The sequence below is a fragment of the Erythrolamprus reginae genome, chromosome 2, assembly GCF_031021105.1.
Source record: "Erythrolamprus reginae isolate rEryReg1 chromosome 2, rEryReg1.hap1, whole genome shotgun sequence".
Lineage (NCBI taxonomy): Eukaryota > Metazoa > Chordata > Lepidosauria > Squamata > Dipsadidae > Erythrolamprus > Erythrolamprus reginae.
Genome location: NC_091951.1, coordinates 58,388,122 through 58,408,876, shown reverse-complemented (window position 1 = coordinate 58,408,876; position 20,755 = coordinate 58,388,122). Strand labels below are relative to the sequence as shown.

At 41.1% G+C, this 20,755-nt stretch overlaps 1 protein-coding gene across 2 annotated transcripts in view; it reads left to right on the top strand.

Annotated features, from left to right (window-relative positions):
• Positions 1–20,755, top strand: part of TAFA4 (TAFA chemokine like family member 4) — a 239,234-nt gene that overhangs the window by 204,244 nt on the left and 14,235 nt on the right. Inside the window, exon 5 of one of the 2 annotated variants that reach the window (XM_070735734.1) lies at positions 16,842–16,925. In XM_070735734.1, coding sequence (XP_070591835.1) covers positions 16,842–16,925 — 84 coding nt within the window. Of the gene's footprint in view, positions 1–16,841; positions 16,967–20,755 lie in introns of both variants that reach the window. The other variant, XM_070735733.1, reaches the window with a different exon arrangement.

Below are 20,755 nucleotides of genomic sequence, written 5' to 3'. Positions count from 1 at the left end.
AGCCGTCTAGGCGTGATGGGGGTTGTAGTCCACCCACGCTTGGAGAGCCCCACATTGTGAAAGTCTAACTACAGTGCGATCGAACCACAAAGTATTCTGTATATCACACGATACTGAAATGGTTTGTATGAAATATTACAGACAATAGAGGATTTCCCCCCTCCTTGCTAATTTGTCTTAGAATACAACATTAATAATAAGGTTGGAAGGGATCGTGGAGGTCTTGTAGCAGTGATGGCACGGGTGCCACATGGAGCCATATTTGCTGGCGCACGAGCTGTTGTCCTAGCTCCCCTCCAACGTGTATGTGTGTGCTGGTCACCATATTTCTGGCTCATACAAACGCTCTGGGAGGGCGTTTTTGTCTTCCAGAGAGCCTTCAGGGGGATGGGGGAGGGTGTTTTTACCCTTCCCCGGCTCCAGGGAAGCCTTTGGAGCCTGGGGAGGGCGAAACACGAACCTACTGGCCCCACCAGAAGTTGGGAAACAGGCCGTTTCTGGCCTCCAGAGGGCCTCCAGGGGGTGTGGGAAGCTGTTTTTGCCCTCCCAAGGCATTGAATTGTGGATATGGTCACTCACGCATGCGTAATAGCACACACCTATGTTTTTTCAGTACCTGAGGAAAAAAAGGTTCTCTATCACTGTCTTATAGTCTAACTCTGTGCTTGAGAGATTCGTAAACCTAAAGGGTTTAATTCAATCACTGAAGTATGCATTCAGTTCAGGCAAGGGTTCCTTGTTGCCACCGCTAACGGTGTGGTTGCGCGCACAGCTCTGGCAGCATGCACATGCATATGCCCATGTGAGATTTGACTTCTGCACATGCACAGGAAGCAAAATCTCACGTGAGGACACTCGTGCGTGTGAGATTTCACCAATTTTCAGTATTTTCTTGCTTCCGCACATGCGCAGAAGCAAAGGAATCACAAAAACTCAGTGAAATCTGGCGTGCGTGAGCATCATCGCATGAGATTTCGCTTCCTGTGCATGTGCAGAAACCAAATTTTGTGAGGGCGTGCAGCTCCATTTTCCCTACCAGAGCTATAGAGTGGCCCGTATTGGTAGGAACCCAATACTGATTCAGTTGTACCATAAAGTCTCCCTCGAAAATATGTCCATTCCTTATTTTCTTTTGCTTTTTAAGAAACATTTTTAGGAGAACTACTGTGAAATGTTTCATTGCAGTAAGGGTAGACAATAGTTCTTGATCTCATTGGAGTGTTTTCGGCAAATGTGGTGCTGGTATTATTGGTGTTGGTGTAATTTTGTAGCCTACATGAACATTTGAAGGAAGAAAAAGAAAGAAACATGCATAGAACTTCTTCTCTGGAAGAAGAACACAGTTGTTTGGACACTCCAGGTTTGTCTTCTCCACTGATAGCAATTACTAATCTTAATCAGAAGATTAAGTGCACTAGAGTGCCTTCCGTCCCCTGTCCTATTGCTCTCCTATATCTCCTATACCTTTCTTCTATTCCTATATCTCTTCTTCTATTCTTTCATTGATATGTTCTATTACTATACCTTCTTTTCTATTATTCTTAGATATATTTCACTATGAGTATCTCCTCTATAACCTTCATCATGTATTTTACTATGTGTATGTATGTGTGTGTTGGGCCGAGAGGCAAATAAGGAGCTGTGATGTTTCTTCAATACACCAGGGTGATTTGACACAAAAATATGTAACCCTTCCCTGGTGCAGAGCTGAAGGGATTGGATACTGTAGCCTAGAGGATAATTCTCTGCCTTACAAGGCAAAGGTTGCAGGTTCAAGTCGCAGTGGGTATGGCTAGCTGATGAGGCCAAAATAAGGCCGAAATAGATCTATCCTATTCTCCCTTAATTTTCAAATTCAGCAAAAAACATGTGACACACACACACACACACACACACACACACATATATATATACACACACACACACATATATATATATATTTGTTTTTATATATATATATATATATATATATATATATATATATATGTATATATATATATATATATACACATACATATAATCAATAAATAAATCAATAAATAAATTAGTAGAATCCTATTATGAGGGGAGCTTTAGTGAGGGAAATGGGCCATATGAGCTGTATAAATCAACCTCACTGGAGTTAAACTCCTTTGAAAGAGTTTTCCAGTGGCTTTGGGAAAACAGTGATGCTCCCTTGGTTTGGGGCCTCCCTGGGAAAACGGATGAAAAGGTAAATAGATACCAATAAATACCAATAAAATACCAATAGATACCAATAAAGTAGAATACGTATAGCCCAGGATTGAAATGAGGAGTCCCTTGTTTTCTTGCAGACGTTTCATTACCCAACTAGGTAACATCAAGCTAGCTGATGATGTTACCTAGTTTGGATAATATAATGTCTGCAGGTATTCCTCCAATGGTACGTTCTACATCCTGGAGCCTTGCAGGAATTCCCCAGATTTGTTGCCAAGATTTAGAAGACTAATTTGACAATACAGTGGCACCTCTACCTAAGAATGCCTCTACTTACAAACTTTTCTAGATAAGAACCGGCTGTTCAAGATTTTTTTGCCTCTTCTCAAGAACCATTTTCCACTTACAAATCCGAGCCTCTGAAACTATAACCGGAAAAGGCAGGGAGAAGCCTCCGTGGGGCCTATCTAGGAATCTCCTGGGAGGAAACAGAGCCAGAAAAGGCAGGGAGAAGCCTCCATGGGGCCTCTCCAGGAATCTCCTGGGAGGAAACAGGGCCTCCATCCTCCCTGTGGTTCCCCCAATTGCATGCATTATTTGCTTTTACATTGATTCCTTTTGCAAAAATTGCTTCTTCTTACAAACCTTTCTACTTAAAAACCTGATCATGGAACAAATTAAGTTTGTAAGTAGAGGTACCACTGTATTAAGATACTGTTAACCAGGTTTAATGAATTGTAATTATTAAACTAAATTGGGCCTTTAGTTAGGGGGAGAGAAAGTTGTGTTAGATTCCTTCCAGCCCCCTTTAAAAAAACCAAACCTTGCCCAAGAATGTCACTTACTTACTTACTTACTTACTTACTTACTTACTTACTTACTTACTTACTTACTTACTTACTTACTTACTTACTTACTTACTTACTTATTCGGTTGCCGTAGCCACCCATCTCAGTCAATGACTCTGGTTGGCTTATATTCCACTTGCAGAGAAAGTGCAGCTTTCTCCTGGAATAACTAAAATCAGAAAAAAAATGTATGTATGTATGTGCATATGCATGGAAGGGAGGGAGAGAGAGGAGAGGGAGAGAGACACAAACCGAGTGAATGTGTGTGTTAAGGTTAGGGGTTGAGGCAGGCGACAGGAGAGATTATTGGTATTTGATATTAAGTTAACTTCAGACATAAAGTTATATCTAGCTGTTCCCTGCAATGAAATGCACAGGGGAAATGAAATAATTTCATCAGCACCCAAGCTAGCAAGCCTACCATTATCAATCTGCTGTCAGTTAAGCTAATTTAGATGTTGAAGCAAAAAAGTGCTCTATGAATTAATAATCTGCTGTTTCATCTTTACGTATGAGAAGATGAATTTTGTATCCCTTCTGTAGAATGAGGAATTGTAACCAGGAGTGAAAGTTCAGATATCACAGACATAAGAAAATAATAATAGCTAACCAAGTTAATATTTGTTTTCATATCTCAGTTTCTAATTGAGTTTGTTTTGTGAACCGATATCTTGTCTAGTAACTTTATTTGAACTGATGAATAGCGCCCATTCAATCAGATTACAAGGATGATAAAGATGTCACCCAGCTACCCTGCCAGTTCATTTCATAAAACTCAATATGAATAACCACAATGAAAAAATGAAAAAGTAGACTGACTATTAGAAGGAACTGTCTGCTTTTGCCGTGGTGCCCTGGAGCTGGTTAACTCCTGTCAAAATTAAAGGAATATAGATAGCAGCTGAGCAGAGTGAGACGTAGTTCTATATATACCTGGTTATGACTAAGAAACTTAATTAATCTAAATCAGTGGTTCTCAACCTTCCTAATGCTGCAACCCTTTAATACAGTTACTCGTTGTGACGACCCCCAACCATAAAATAATATATTAAGAAACTCGGGTGGGTTCTAACGTGCCTCGGTGCTGGTTTGCTTTCTCCTGTGCTGCATAGCTGCATCTGGTGGGCAGTGGGCACACATGCGCTTTGTCCGCACTCGCATGGGCAGTCCTGAATTTTTTAAAAAAAAATTGCAAAAAAATAAGAACTGAAAACAAGGTGGTGACGCATGCACAGTGCCAGAAAATTGGCTTCTGTGCATGCTCAGAAGTTCCCATTGTAGATTTTTTTTTTTGCATAGTCTATTTGATGTGGGTGGACTTGCCTGGAGATGGAAAATACGTGTTTTCCGATTATCTTAGGTGACCCCTGTGAAAGACGACTTAGGACTAGTGTTGGACCAACCCAACAAAGTTTGAGTTCGGTGAGTTTGGCCGAACTTTGCTGTGAAGTTCGGGTGAGTTCCCCGAACCTGAACAGCAGTAGCGCCGCTGCAGCGTCCTTTTCCATAAAAATAAACAAGGAGGTGGGGAATTCCCCACCTCCTTTGGCTTCCTTTTATTTTTATGGAAAAGGATGCTGCAGCGGTGCTGCAAGCAAAAGGAGGTGGGGAATCCCATGATGGGATTCCGGGGGCGGGGCTTTGACGTCACAGAGACTTCTTCCTCCCCGTTTCGGACAGCCAGAAAGGAGTCTCCGTAATGTTAAAGCCCCGCTCACGGAATCCCATCGTGGGATTCCCCACCTCCTTTTGCTTGCAGCGCCGCAAGCAAAAAGAGGTGGGGAATCCCATGATGGGATTCCCCACTCTCCTCCTGGGCGGCGGCACTTCATGGTGTTCGAACCCGAACTTTAAAAAACTTTAAACACTGCAAAGTTCAGCACGAGTCCGAACTTTGCAAGTTCAGTTCGCCCAACACTACTTACGACTTTTCCTGTGAAAGAGTCGATTGACCCCCAAAAGGATCACGACCCATGGATTGGGAACCGCTGGTCTAAATGGTTGTGTAAAAAAAGAAAAGTACAGCTGATCTTGTAGGAAAGAATGACCTACAGAAGGCGGATTGCAGAAAATACTATTCAGTCTTGAGAAGGAGGAAGACAGAGGAAGGAAATTCAAAATAATTCTTAATTTTGTTGATGGGAGGGAGTGAAACTTGGGCAGATTGTTTAAAATTTGTTGTTTTAACTTAATAAAGGGCATTCCTCAATTCTCTGCTGTAGCTATTTCTTGACCTACTTTAAAGGGCTGACAAAACTGGCATTGTACAGACTGCATACATACAGATGGTCCTCTACTTAGGACCACAATTGAGCCCATAATTGATTGATTTATTATTTATTTTATTTTATTAATTAGATTTGTATGCCGCCCTTCTCCATAGACTGATGTTATGAGTGAGAAGTTTGTTAAGTGAGATTTGCCCCATTTTACAACTTTTCTTGCCACATTTGTTAAGTGAACCACTGCAGTTGTTAAATTACTAACATGGTTGCTCAATGAACCTGGCTTCCCCATTGACTTTGCTTGTCAACAAACATGATCCACATGACCCTAGGACTTGCGATCCTCATAAATACGAACCTGTTGTCAAACATCCAAATGTGTAAAATCACATGACCACAGGGATGTCGCAACAGTCATAATAAGTGTGAAAATGATCATAAGTTGCTTTTTTCAGTACTGTTGTTGCTTCGAATGGTCACTAAATGAATTGTTGTAAGTTGAGGACTACCTGTATACCAATTGGTGTCCATAAACAAGATGCTGAGCTGCCTTGATGGAAAGGCATACTATCCCAAAATACTGCACTGTATAGTCATGGCAGGTAAGCTTTGTGGGCTATGTTGGGAATTTCACATGATCTTGATCCATCCCTCTGTTACTGCAGCCTAGAACTGCTCGCTCATATTTAAATTGTTGACCACTAGGACTCCAAGGACCCCCTCTCACTTACTACTGTTGAGCAAGTTACCACATATACAGCACTGGTGCATTTTTTTTGCCTAAATGTAGAAACTTACCCTTTTCACCATTGAATTTCATTTTGTTTGATAGCGCCCAATGTTCAAGTCTGTCAAGATCCTTCTGTATCTTGAGCCTATCTTCTGGAGAGTTGGATATTCCTGCCAGTTTGGTGTCATCTGCACATTTGATGAGTTCCCCAAATATACCCTCATCCAAGTCATTGATGAAGATGTTGAAGAGTCCTGGGCTTAATGCAAAGCCCTGGGGTACTCCACTACAAACATCCCTCCATGTAGATGCAGTTCTATTGAGCACTACATGTTGAGATTAGATTAGATTAGATTAGATTTATTGGATTTATATGCCGCCCCTCTCCGCAAACTCGGGGCAGCTCACAACAATAATAAAAAACAGTACATAATAACAAATCCAATGCCCACCAATCTAATTACAATTTAAAATTAATAAATTCATAGAAACAGTCCCAATAAATATAAAAAACAGGCACACAGTCAATCAGTCAAATGGCAAAAACAACATGGGCAAGGTGGAGATGTTTATTAGTTCCCCCATGCCTGACGGCAGAGGTGGGTCTTAAGGAGTTTACGAAAGGCAGGGAGTGTGGGGGCAATCCTAATCTCAGGGGGGAGCTGGTTCCAGAGGGTCGGGGCCCCCAGAGAGAAGGCTCTTCCCCTGGGTCCTGCCAGACGGCATTGTTTAATCGACGGGACCCGAAGAAGGCCGACTCTGTGGGACCTAACCAGTCGCTGGGATTCGTGCGGCAGGAGGCGCACGACTGCGGTTGGTTAGCCAATTTTGAATCCATATGGTGGTATTGCTGTCCATCCCACATTTTTCTACTTTATCTAATAGTAGATTATGGTCTACTTGTTAAATGCCTTACTGAAGGAAGCAAACCCGATTACTATGCTAAGAAAGGTACATTCATCCCCTTTCAAGAAGGAATATAATAGAAAACTGGGCGGGGAACATGGCTAGGAAAGAGGCAATTTCAATAGCACTTAGACCAGGAGTCAGCACCCGTGGTTCTTTGATCACTCTGCTGTGATTCCCTATTGCCAGTTGGCTCTACAATTGATAGGGCTTTTCACCTAACCACCAAGTCACACCCATTACATGACCACCAAGCCATGGTCACCAAACAAGCCATGCCCACAACTGGTAATACATTTTTTTTAATTCCACCACTAGAGACTACCTATTAAATAGCTAAGAGGACGCTTACACTTATCCATGCATAGCACTACGGGAATCTGAAAAAGCTTATTCAATGAAAAAGATTAAAACGGAGTAAAGTTTGTGAGATTGAGAGAGAGCTCATAGAGCAAGTTTGGTTCTTTTATAGAGATGGCAAGGCTTAGGACAGAAATAAAGTATAGAGGCACAAAGTCATATCCTGAAACTAGGCAGGTGAGATTTCCCCCAAAAGTACATTTCCCTGGTCACTGAGCCTGACACAAACTTTGGAGGTGTGTTGTACTATGCTTAGAATCATAATGGCAACTTGTAAACTGCTTCTTACTTTGGAATTACAGTAACCACAATAACAAATTACGGTAATTGCTATAATGACTACCAGTATCATCCAGATTCCAGGGAAGAAAATAAACCCAAATGTGATTGTGAAGATCTGCAGAAGGACCTCTTCACACTGTGTGAGTGGTCAACCAAATCAAAAACCCACTTCAGTGTTTTGAATAGAGCCAAAGCAATGTAATTGCATGAAAATCCTTTAATTTTACATAGACACTGAGGAAATCTGTGTCATCAGAAGCTCATTGGGCAAAAGATTCTAAAGTCACAGCCCTCAGCTGGAGATGTTAACTTGATGTGAGGCACCTGTGACAAAGGCTATGATCCAGTTTAGGGGTCATTAGGAATGGAATGAAAAACAAAAGTACCAGTGCATTTTTACAACTCTTTGATACATTTGTACCTGCAGTGTTATGAACAATTCTGATTTTTGCTTTGTGAACAGGGAAAGAGCCAAGGGCCAGGGAGACAAGAAGACAACAATCAAAAACGATAAGGGGATTTCAGTGCTTCCTCTATTATAGCAGTCAGGCTCAGGAATAAGAACAGCATCCTAGTTGTTAACATTTAGAAAGCTCTTAATGGAGAGGGCATGGCCAAGCGCCATGGTGACACGGAGTTCCCAGCGCTCTGCTCGGGAACCCCAATATCGTGTTGTCTGGGGACCTAATTTGATCAGAACCAGGTCAGATCCACCCTGGAGGGGTGGTGAAGAAGTGAGACACTGTAGGAGATTTGGGAGGGGACAGCAGCCCCCTCCAGAGCTGGTAAAACACTCCCAAATGGCGGCACCGGAAAATACCCTGCTACAAGCCATCCAAGCCAGGGCGGCCACAAACAGACTGATTGATTGGAATTTTGGATTGGAAGTCACCTGGAAAGAAAATTAGGAAAATTGCTGGAGAGATGAATTGGAGAGCATAAGTTGAGCTGGTGAGTTACCATGCAAATGAGAAGATAAAAGATTAAAACGGGAAGAAAAGGACTGCCCCAAAAATTGGAAGCAAGTATTTAGGACAGAAGGCTATAGAAGAAAAAAATGTTTTAAAAAAGTAGTAATTAATGCTCCTGACTTCCGTCATAATGATCAACCAAATACATTATTAAAATTGCAGGAAATCACTTTGACTAGAGTGATATTTGTCACATTTGAGAACGTTGAAAATGTGTTCACTTCAATTCCCAGAATTCCCCAGCTGGTATGTGGGCCAAGGTTAAGAAACACTGAACTGAAGGTGCAGAAATTCTGTTTGCTCTATTATAATTCATGAACACATTTTCCATGAATTGCCCATTTACTTGTACAAATGTTATTTTAATAGCCACGATATTTAAATAATTTTCCCAATCTATTCAATTATTTATTATAGAGTTGGAAGTGACCTTGCAGGTCATCTAGTCCAAATCCCTGCTGGTGCAGGAGGCCCTACATCACGCGAGTCCAATAGCAGTCCAGTCTTTTCTTGAAGGTCACTAGTCCTCCAACTAACTTCAGATTGTGTCCCCTTGTTCTTGTGTTCACTTTCCTATTAAAAACACTTCCCTCCTGAACCTTATTTAACCCTTTAGCATATTTAAGATATTGACAATGTAGGAAGAGCAGATATGTGCAATCTCCTCCGCATCATATTGATGGGCTTTACAACAATGTAAACACTTTTAAAAATTTAGCATCTTCTAATTGGCATCGCTCCTTGGCTCTCTTGCTTCTCCCCTCTTCAAAAGATGCAAAAAGTCACACTCCTATCATTTTAAGTGATCTGCATCCCTTGACTTGAAATTCATTTTGTTTCAATAGGCAGTTGGTCTCTAGGCTGACTGTGAGCATTCATCCATACTATGATTGTTAGTGTGGCTGGTTTTAACAGGTTTTGGATGTTCTTTGAATGCTGCTCTGAGTCTTGCTGTGTGAGATGTATACAAATATTGTAAAACGTACATACAGCTGCTAATCTTCAGTTGGTTATTTTGAAATTGCACTGTCGGCAAACATTCCCTTATTTTTAGCTTGTTGCATTATGATATTGCATTGAAAGCCATTCTTGCTCACTGAGGTTGTGTCCTAGTCATTCATATTTGTTAATATATTTTATTAATTTTCATAAAATGAACAAACAGACAAACATACATTTAACACAAAAAGTGGGGTTGCATTTCCCCCGCTTCTTTCAAAAGTATAAATTTGAGTACAGAAAAAAGAATACATATTTAAAATTCAATTCATTGTTGTAAATATAAAGAAATAATTTGTTTAACTTTTCATAATAATTCTTCATATATAAACTAATTCTAATATAGTTTTAAAATTCTTCTCACAATAGTTCTTCATATATAAACTAATTCTAATATACTTCTAAAATCATATTCTAATTAATTTTAATATAACATATAAATCTTATCTCTACAAAAACAATTCACTCATTTATTTATTTGTTTATTTTAACCTTTTATTGTTTCTTCTTATTAATCCATATATAAACTTTGTTCCATGTTTCATAAAATTTCGTATCTTCTTGATCTTTTAACCGTCTTGTCATCATATCCATTTCAGCGCAATCCAATATTCCTAGTCATTCATATTTGAAGTGGCATGTGGGAATAACCTGGGAGACAGGAGGAAGAGCCCCAGAGAAGGCAACTGGCAAACAAGAGGCATCAGAGCCTGCAGAAGGAATATGAGCATGGCAAACTTCTCAGGAAGGACCTTCCCTAGTTTCTTGGATTGTAAAAGTGAGGGGGCAGATTAGCAAGATTCTATTAATGTATTTTGAAATGTTAATGTAATGCAGTGTTTCTTAATTATTTTCTGTTACACCCTCCCCCCCAGGAAGAAGTAAATATTTCAGCCCTCCCCCCCACAACTCTCCACTGGGATAATTGTTTGCAATATTTAGCACGTTTTCGCTGAAGAAACTCAAACGGTTTATCAGTGTGATTGGGATATAATGTGTTTAAGTGGTGCCTTAATTTATTTGACTTCATGCTGTCCGCTGCCAACATTTTTAGACGAAGTAAACATACCGGTCTTTTCTCGTCTCCCATCGTAGTTACAGTGAAGCCGGGTGCTACATACGCTTCATCATATCTCCTCCTCTTAACTTTTGGGAGACTTATGTTTGTCTCATTATCTCCGTCTCTCTCCTTTCTTTTCATCCCTCTTTAATATTTTTCCATGGTGTTTCTTAAGGGTTTGTTGCATGCACTTCATAGCTCTTACTCTGTGCTGTGTGCTATTGTTCGATGCAAAAAAACCCTGTGGCAAAAAAGCATGTTATTTTAGATCATAAGTAGGAACAACACTTATAAATCACATTTCATGTACAATAAATTGGTTAGTGTTCACAAACTGATGGTAACGTAGCTTCAAATTAACATATGACCACTGGGTATCCTTGAGCCATTCTCTCTCCCTCTTGGGAGATAGTGGTTGGCGCAGTGGTTAAAGTGTAGCACTGCAAGCTGCTTCAGCTAACTGCTAGCTGTAGTTCAGCAGTTCAAATCTCACCACCGGCTCAAGGTTGACTCAGCCTTCCCTCCTTCTGAGGTGAGTGAAATAAGGACCTAGTCTTTGCTCACAGTCACTCATGCCCTTATCACTGCAAGGTTCGACTACTGTAATGCTCTGTACATGGGGCTACCTTTGAATAGTGTTCAGAAACTTCAAATCATCCAAAATGTAGCCGGACGAGCGGTTATGGTCCTCCCAAGGCATACCCGTATTTCTCCATCACTCCGCAGACTGCATTGGCTGCCGATTAGTTTCTGGACACAATTCAAAATGTTGGTTACGACCTATAAAGCCCTACATGGCATTGGACCAGATTACCTTCAGGACCACCTTCTGCCGCATGAGTCCCAGCGACCGGTTCTGTCCCACTGAGTCGGCCTTCTCCAGGTCCCGTCAACTAGACAGTGTTGTTTGGTGCGACCTAGGTGAAGAGCCATCTCTGTGTGAATGGTAATAAATGATTTTAAATCTTATTAGAGTTTTTAAAAAGTTTTTTAGCTATATTAATTGGAATTTTAGATATGTATATAGTATATTGTTTTTGACATGTTGCGAGCCGCCCCAAGTCTTCGAAGAGAGGCAGCGTATAAATCCAATTAATAATAATAATATGTATGTGTGTATGTGTGTATACATATACAATTGTAGTTTCAGCAAATTGAATTTGCTGATAATACGTGACTCAACATGCCCTGATTTCAGTCAACTTCTCCTACCAAAATGGTTGGATCCAGTTTTGTAATCTTCAGTTAGAGGATTTGTTTTTTCTGAAGTTTGCTGGAGCAAGCCACACTTTGTAGAATCCAAGGTATCTTCTATTAAAGTATTCACAAAAGAAAAGGAAGGAAAGACAGGAGGAAATAGGAGGCAATTCTTGTGACGGGATAAGGGATCTATTTTCCGTATAGATGAGGAAATCAAACTGTCAAATACTTGTCACTCTCCCTCCTGGAATTCTGTCATTGTGTGTCATGGGTAGATCCAGAGTAAGTGATAAGCTTGCAATCTTTGAGTAAGAGACAAAGTTTTGTTGAGGAAGAAGCTCTATCCATTCCCTGGAATGTAAAATTGGGATTGTGTCCATGGTGAGAGAAGAACATGGCAGAATAGTGGAGGTGTGGACTGCATGGATTTATTTTATTTTATTTATTCAAAATTTTTATGCCACCCTTCTCCTTAGTCCCAGGGCAGCCTACAACATGTTAGCAACAGCATTTTTTAACAGAGCCAGCATATCGCCCCCACAATCCGTGTCCTCATTTTACCCACCTGGGAAGGATGGAAGGCTGAGTCAACCTTGAGCCGATGGTGAGATTTGAACTTCTGACCTGCACATCTATCAGTCATCTTCAGTGGCCTGCAGTACTGAAATCTATCCGCTGCACCACCTCAGTTCTTACTAGATAATAACTAGATAACTCTACTAGATAAAAAAGCATAGAAAAGTTTTGTGTAGGGCAGGGGTTGGCAGCCTTAAACACTCAAAGAGCCACAAAGGTCTTAACAGGAAGCTCCCCACCCGAGCCAATTAGAAGTCCGGTTCCCCCACCATAGAGTCTCCTCCTAGCGTGGCATCCTTTTTCTTCTACCTGTCCTAACCGAAAGCCATATCAGTTGTGGAGCCAACAGGGAGCCCCAGGGATTGAAAGAGCCATATGCAGCTCCAGAGCCATGGTTGCTGACCCCTGGGGTAAGGAATGAGCAGAATATTGTCATCCAGCAGCAGTGAGTAAAGAGATTTCAGAAGGACTTTCTTTATGCTGATATGAAAGATCAAACACTTTCCTAATAAAATAGGTGAATCAAAGAAGGCTCAAACTCACTTTTGAGGTCAGATAAAACGTAGAGATATAAGGTAATGAAACTATCAATACTAGGATGGAACGCAACCATGTCTATACAAACTGAGGACTGAGTTGTAACGGGGGAAGGAAGGCAGAAGTGCCCCAGTATTTAAATTAACAGACCCAGTCCTTATCTGATTGGATGAGGTCAACCCATCCTGGCTTACAATTCCACTCACTATGGAAAATTGCTCATTTGGACTCCACCTTGTTCAGATCTGGATTCCAGAACCAAAGGAAATAATTGGGGCAAAGTGTGATGAGGTGATGAGGGATTCTTCTGAATTTGATGCTGGGCAGAGCTACTTGGCCCATAACCTGTTGGGCAGAAAGCGTTTTGCGCACACATAAGTTAATCCGCCAAGTAGCCACAGTTAACCACTATACCTAATTGAAATCTTCAATGAAACACAGCAGCAGGCTTTCTTGTAAAAATATATTTTACTTCTCTTTTATCAAACTGCTTCTCTAAATAAACTATCATACAATACATAGAAACATAGAAGACTGACGGCAGAAAAAGACCTCATGGTCCATCTAGTCTGCCCTTATACTATTTACTGTATTTTATCTTACAATGGATATATGTTTATCCCAGGCATGTTTAAATTCAGTTACTGTGGATTTACCAACCATGTCTGCTGGAAGTTTGTTCCAAGGATCTACTACTCTTTCAGTGAAATAATATTTTCTCACGTTGCTTTTGATCTTTCCCCCAACTAACTTCAGATTGTGTCCCCTTGTTCTTGTGTTCACTTTCCTATTAAAAACACTTCCCTCCTGGACCTTATTTAACCCTTTAACATATTTAAATGTTTCGATCATGTTCCCCCTTTTCATATAATTCTTATAATATCCATCACTGCAACCACTAAGCACTAACTACAAACCAATCTATACTATAACAAACCACCCACTGTAATGAACCACTCTCTGTAACAAAACCACTTTCTGTAACAAACCACACCCATGCAAGGGTGTTCTTCCTTATATAAGTTACAGCCAATCAGTTTGCAGCACAATTAGCAAATCTAATTATGCTGATTATGGCCCACATCAGCCTCTGCCATGGTTACAAACCATTTACTTGCATTGTGATATTACCTTCAGAAATGAACTTATTTCTAACATTTGACGCATCCGACCTCAGTAGGATCAAGAGCAGAAGAATCAATCCTTTTCAACAGCCATCCCATTCTCTATGGAATGTATCCACATCCAAATTCCAGAGCATTCCAATGATCACAGAACAAAGATCTAGGTCTAAAAAAACCCAAAACCCAACCCAATGTCTCGAATGCTTTAAATCCTACTGATTATCTGCATTTTGGCTGCTTAGAATCTTCAGAGCAGAGCAGAATACAAATATCAGTGAATAATTAAATGCATACATTTCAGTTCCTTTCAAACCATAGCTTGGAGAATTGGAAAAATGAGATGCGGTGAATTCTTTTTGAAGATCCTTTTGATGTGAAAAAGAGGCTACTGTTTACAGAATGCCTCCTAGAGGAAGTCCTTAAGGATATGCATACGAGAATAATTGGGCCTAAAAATTCATTCATGAAATTGGGATGACTGAAACCACTTCCTCAACGCCCTTCCCTAAGGCACTTATTCTTGACCGTTGTTTCACAAACTGCCGAAAGGAGGGGGGGAAACGAAGCATTTCAGAAGCAATTTCCAGCATAGTGAAAGCTAGGATGGGGCTACTCAACAGGAGAAGAAGATAAAACAAAAATGCCAATTTCTCTGTGTGCATAGAGATATTGTTTCTGTTCTGTTGTTTTTAACTGACATTGATTTTTTTTCCTTACGTAGTTTTAAAATGTGTTCTTTTCCTAGCATTTAATGGTGGGGGGGCTTTTTGGTAACTTTCTGTCAAGAGAACCTTAGTTATTAAGTGGATTAGACAGAAGGGGGGAATATTCTCATTGGAATCTGTTGCATGAACTGCCATTTATTATCCTTCCTTACACCGATTCCATGGTATAGGAGAAGGCCCTTTCCTTTTCCAGATGTGTTGTCTCAAAGGTGCTTTTCTGCAAATAGCAACTGGACTTGATTTCTTGATTTTTCTTGAAAAAAAAAATCACTTCTCATCCATGAAGCTTATTCAGTTCTAACTAACTGGTGGAGAATGGACATTTATTTTATCTACCTATCTACCTACCTACCTACCTACCTATCTATCTATCTATCTATCTATCTATATTATCTATCTATCTATCTATCTATCTATCTATATTATCTATCTATCTATCTATCTATCTATCTATCTATCTATCTATCTATCTAATTAATTAATTAATTAATTAATTTAATTTATATGCCACCCAACCGAGTCCTTCAGGATTGGGCAGCATAGAAGTCAAATTAAATAAATAAACTCCTGAAGGACTCTGGGCAGCTTACAGCAAAAAGCATCTAAAAAACAATGTCAAAGAAGAATTTTAAACCCCTTATAAAAACATTCATATCCTTTTGTGGCTGGATCTAAAAGATGTCTCATGTGAACAATGGGTCCAAGCCTGCTGGCAAAGCCAGGTCTTTAAGGCTTTCCGGAAGGCCAGTAGGGTGGGGGTAGTACGGATCTCTGGAGGTAGCTGGTTCCAGAGAGCTGGTGCTGCCACAAAGAAGGCCCTTCCCCATGGTCCCATTAACCAGCACTGCTTAGCCGATGGGACCTGGAGAAGGCCAACCCTGTGGGCCCTTATCGGTCATTGGGAGCTATGTGGCAGGAAGCAGTCCCGAAGATAGTCTGGCCCTAAGCCATGTAGGGCTTTACAGGTGATAACCAACACCTTGAATTGCATCCGGAGACTGATTGGAAGCCAGTGCAGCTCACGGGGAATTGATGTGATGTGGGTGTACCTAGGTGCACCCACAACAGCTTGTGCGGCTGCGTTGTGGACTAGTTGTAGTCTCTGAATGCTTTTCAAGGGTGGCCCCATGAAATGATTTATACTCTTCTCAGTCAGCCAGTAGCTAACACCAATAGTTGAAACCATCTGAGGATTAATTTGCGTCCTCAGAATCACCTGAATCAGTGTGCAAAAAAGAAAGAAAGTAGAAGTGTCTTTGGGACTGTTGAAAGGACTGCATTGTAAGAGATATAGGTGGTATCAATTTCGGTTCAATTTCAACATGGCTTCTTGGACTATTCTTTCAAGCTTCTGGTCTTCTCTGTTTAGAATGTGAATCTTGTTCTCTTCAACGGATCTTTCCTTTTCCTACAAGTTAGTTAGAACTATTTATTAATTAGAACTATTAGAAATATTTAATTAGAAATATTTCTTCACCCAGGGGGTCATTGGTTTATGGAATTTACTTCCAGAAGAGGTCGGGACAGCTGTCAGCCTTATAGCTTCAAGGTAGGATTAGTCAGATTCATGGATACCAAGTGTATCGGTGGTTATTGGAACGGATGTTCATGTGTCGCCTCTATGTTAGTTGAGGCAGGCAGGATTCCCTTGAGTACCATTTGCTGGGGGTCAGGGGAAAGGGAGGGTTTTGCCTTGTCCTTCTGCTCAAGATCCCCATGGACAAATGGTGGGCCACTGTGTGACACAGAATGCTGGACTCAATGGGCTTTGGCGTGATTCAGCATGGCTCTTCTTATTCTTGTGTTAACTGAAGAAGTTTCTTGGATGAGAAGCGAAAGGTCTTCAAGCAAAATTAAGAAAGTCCAATTTGGGGAGTGGAGGAAAAAGACTTAGGACAATCATGACTTGCATGACTGAGAACCTCCACAGATTTTCAGTTGTGTTGGCAATAAAACTCCCAGAATTCCCATCTAGCATGGACTTTTGGCCTGCAGCTTCAACACATTTGGAGATGGCAAGGGTGGGAAGATCCACTAGCTTATTAGTTGCATCCAGGCAGCGTTTTCTGGGTCCCATTTGTTGCACATAGTTCTGAAATGACTTTATATTTGCTTTCCAGCTGCCATTGTTATCCAGAAGTGGTGGTGTCATATGGAACCTTGTCTGGAAGGAGAGGAATGTAAAGTGCTTCCAGATTACACAGGTTGGTCATGCAGCACTGGAAACAAAATTAAAACAACCAAGGTAAGTGGTTGGATGGATGGTCTCACTCCCTGCTCTCAAGCTGACCACTATCAGGGGCTATGTTGACCTTTAAAATGGAAAAAAAGGATGTTCAAGAGAAACCAGGTTATCATAATGGGTGGGAAAGGAGCATTTAACTTACTCTATTTTCTTGAGAACTAAATTTCCTCTTGAAATAGAGTTTACTCCCTCCACCACCCCTTTCCAGGATGGAAATCGTGTATGTTATTAGATGGAAACTATGTTTTTCTCCATGGGTCGAATAGCAGAGGTAGAGGCTTTTTGTGTATTAAGAAAACATCTCCCTGCTGAACTGTGTCCCAATCCAATCTTTTCTAATTTTAGTTCAGAGGTAGGACATCTAATCACATCTCCCTCCGTTTTTATAATTTTCTGCACTAAGCATGGACATTGTTACAACAAAGACCTCTTGAAGCATATGCATCTGTATATACGCCCATGCGTATATACAGATGCACACCATCATTCAGGCCAGTAGTGGGCCGTAGCCATTTTGCCCAGGTATGCAACTCTGGTAGGTCTCGTGCACCCAGGTAAGCAGCTCTGGTAGGTCTGGAGCCATGCATGCGCGCAACCAACAAAATACCAGCAATTTTCCACTATTTTTTTGCTTCTGCGCATGCGCAGAAGCAAAGAAATACCAGAAAATCACGCAAATCTCACATGCATGAGTGTCCTTGAGCAAGCTTTGGGCGAAAATTGCTGCCTTTTTGGTTCTGCGCATGCCCGGAAGCAAAAAAGCAGCAGAAATTACCAAAATCTCATGCAAGCGTTGCCACACAAATGGGATGTGGGGGGAAATCCCTGTGTTTTTTTTTAACTGAAATCTCACTCATGCAATATTTCAATTGTTTCGCATGCACAGCAGCCAAATCTGCACATGCCCATGGAGCGCACCATGAACTCCGGCGACTCGCAGCCCATCACTGATTCAGGCCCTGGTGCCACTTCTGTGGGAAGGGGATATGCATATTGCACCAGCCTTTTGGGACTGTAATTCATCTCCTGTAGTAGTTTAGTTACTGAAGATAAAGCCATGCAGTGTACGGTCAGGCTATATTAATTACCATAATGTCCTCAAAGTCAGTGGCTTGTTCCTCCTGTAATAAGAAATGAATGACAGTCTTTTACGGGAAAGAAGTAAAAGGCTGATACTTGAGTCAAGGTTGAGCTGAGGTTGCAGCTTCTTTCTTGTTTTGAAAGTGACACCCATCACAAATCATTAATGCTGCCTTTCTCCCTGTGTCCATGCATTGACTTTGATTTTTGGGTCATGCTAGAGCATGATTTTTCACAAATGCACGCAACATCATTGTGTGATATTTCAATTCAGCCAGGATCACTGATATGGAAGGGATGGAGAACTCTACACATGCATAATGAGTATCCCATCTTGATGTCCTATGATTAAAGGTGGAATATTTTCTGTGACCCTCATCAAGTCTGCTCTACACCTGATTTATTTTAAAACCAAAAGTATAGGGATTATTTTAAATAGCCATTCCTAGTTATTTTCAAGAACATAGGGACCTACAGAACTATCTATAAAGACGGATACAGTCCAGGGTAGGATAGGCAATTTGATGTCTTCAATAGGTTTTGCACCACATGTGGTGGGCATGTCCGAAAACTAGAGATTTCTTACATCAGATAAAGTGGCTGGAATAGATGCTAAACCAAAGTGTAGATTTAAAGCCAGAACTATTCCTGTTAGAGATTACAAAAGATAAATATAGCAAAGGAACAATATATTCTTGTCAGCTGCCCCAAATCTCCGGAGATGGACAGCATACAAATCTAATTATTAATAATAATAATAATAATAATAATAATAATAATAATAATAACAACAACAACAACAATACTAATAATAACTTTTAATGTTGCATGCGAGTCTGCGGAGAGGGGCGGCATACAAATCTAATAAATAAATAAATAAATAAATAAATGCATACATACATACATACATACATACATACATACATACATACATACATACTAACAGCAGCAAGATTGGTCTTTGTGCAAAATTGGAAAAGCAAAGCGATTCTTCCTGAAGAAGAAGATAATAAAGAAGATATTGATTTGTGCAGAAACACTGAAGTCCGGAGGTGGGGTTTCAAGGACTTTGGTGTTTCTGTGATGCTGTGATTTCGCTGAGGCTTCCCTTGCTGGGAAATCCCACCTCCAGACTTCCATTGTCAGTGAAGCGCCCATTTTTGTGATGCTGGGATTCCCCTGCTGGGAAGTCCGGAGGTGGGGTTTCCCATAGAGGGGAGCCTCAGGGAAATCCCAGCAGCACAAAAATGGGATCTTCGGCTGGCAAAAGGGGTGAATTTTGGGCTTGCACGCATTAATTGCTTTTCCATTGATTCCTATGGGAAACATTATTTCGTCTTACAAACTTTTCACCTTACGAACCTCGTCCTGGAACCAATTAAGTTCGTAATACAAGGTATCACTGTAGACTGAAACCAGAATCCTTTTTGGGGGGGTTATATCTTTGGTGCCACTTGTTGGTCATCTGAATTTTGCAACTAGTCTCAGACCTTCTGGCAAGGTGCAAACCACAGTTTTCAATGTTCTTGTTTTGGAATTTTTTTCATTCCAAATTTGAAAACCTGATGTAAGCCCTCTCTGAAAACTGGAGATGTGTAAACCTAGGCTATAAAGAAGAAGGATTGACAACTAAGCAGGCTGACGGCACTCTGATTTGTTTGCCAACTTGCTAAATATATAGATAAAACCAAGACTAGCTTGTCAATTGAGAAAAAATGGTCCTCTCCTAAAACACCTGGCTGATTTTGCCTCGCAGTACTTAGAATCACGCTTTGCTTTTGATATTGATATTTTTCATTCTTATACAGAGATGAATGTAAAGGATGGGCTTTCAAATCTTCCCAACAGCTTAAGCCTGCATTAAATTTAAAGCATAAGGCACATAAAACGTGGCAAGTTGAGGAATATGCATGAACTCTGAAAAGTCTTTTTTTTCCTTTTAGTGCAACAAACTTTATTGCAGAAGAGACGGAGTAATGACACGGACAAAAGAGCTGGATTTAAAACTGGGTCATTTTATTAAAATAAATTAGCATAATTTATTCAACTAAATTAGCATAAATTAACATATTTAACTATGACCCAAACAATGGACCTGCAGGGTCAAACAATTGCTTCCGGGGCGGAAATAACGTAGCAATTAACATTCCTGGGCAACTATGGGCGTAGCTCGATGCTAGTCCAGGTGAGGGACCACTCCCTCACCTGAGACCCTGCCATGCACTTGCATGAGGGGGGTCCCGCCGGCTAACCCCTACCCAGGGGCTTCAAGGTGCGGGACCCAAAGACAGGTTCCCCACAACTGCTCAGGTAGCACCCCACCATGAGCTTGGAGAGAACCTGTCAATCATCCCCAAAGATGCCCAAGGGAGAACGCGCAGTTGCTAAACCACCACCCAGTTTTCCGCCCCTAACCTGCCTACCCAAATGACCAAAGGTAAGCCAATTAGCCTAAAAAGGTGCAAGCACCCCCTAACCGCTTATCCCTTTCCCCAGTGTGGAATGGGCGAAAAAACGGCCCAGCTAAAAGGCCAAACCGCAAAAAATTCCCATTTGGCCCCCTAGGGCGACCCATAATAGCACACTGCAAAAATAGGGAGGGCGGGCGGGTGTCTGCTCTCCTGACGTGGCCCGGGCGAACAGGCCGAACCTGGGCCTGCACGCCCTTTTATAGGGCTGGCAAGCCCCGCCCGGCCACGTCAGCAATCA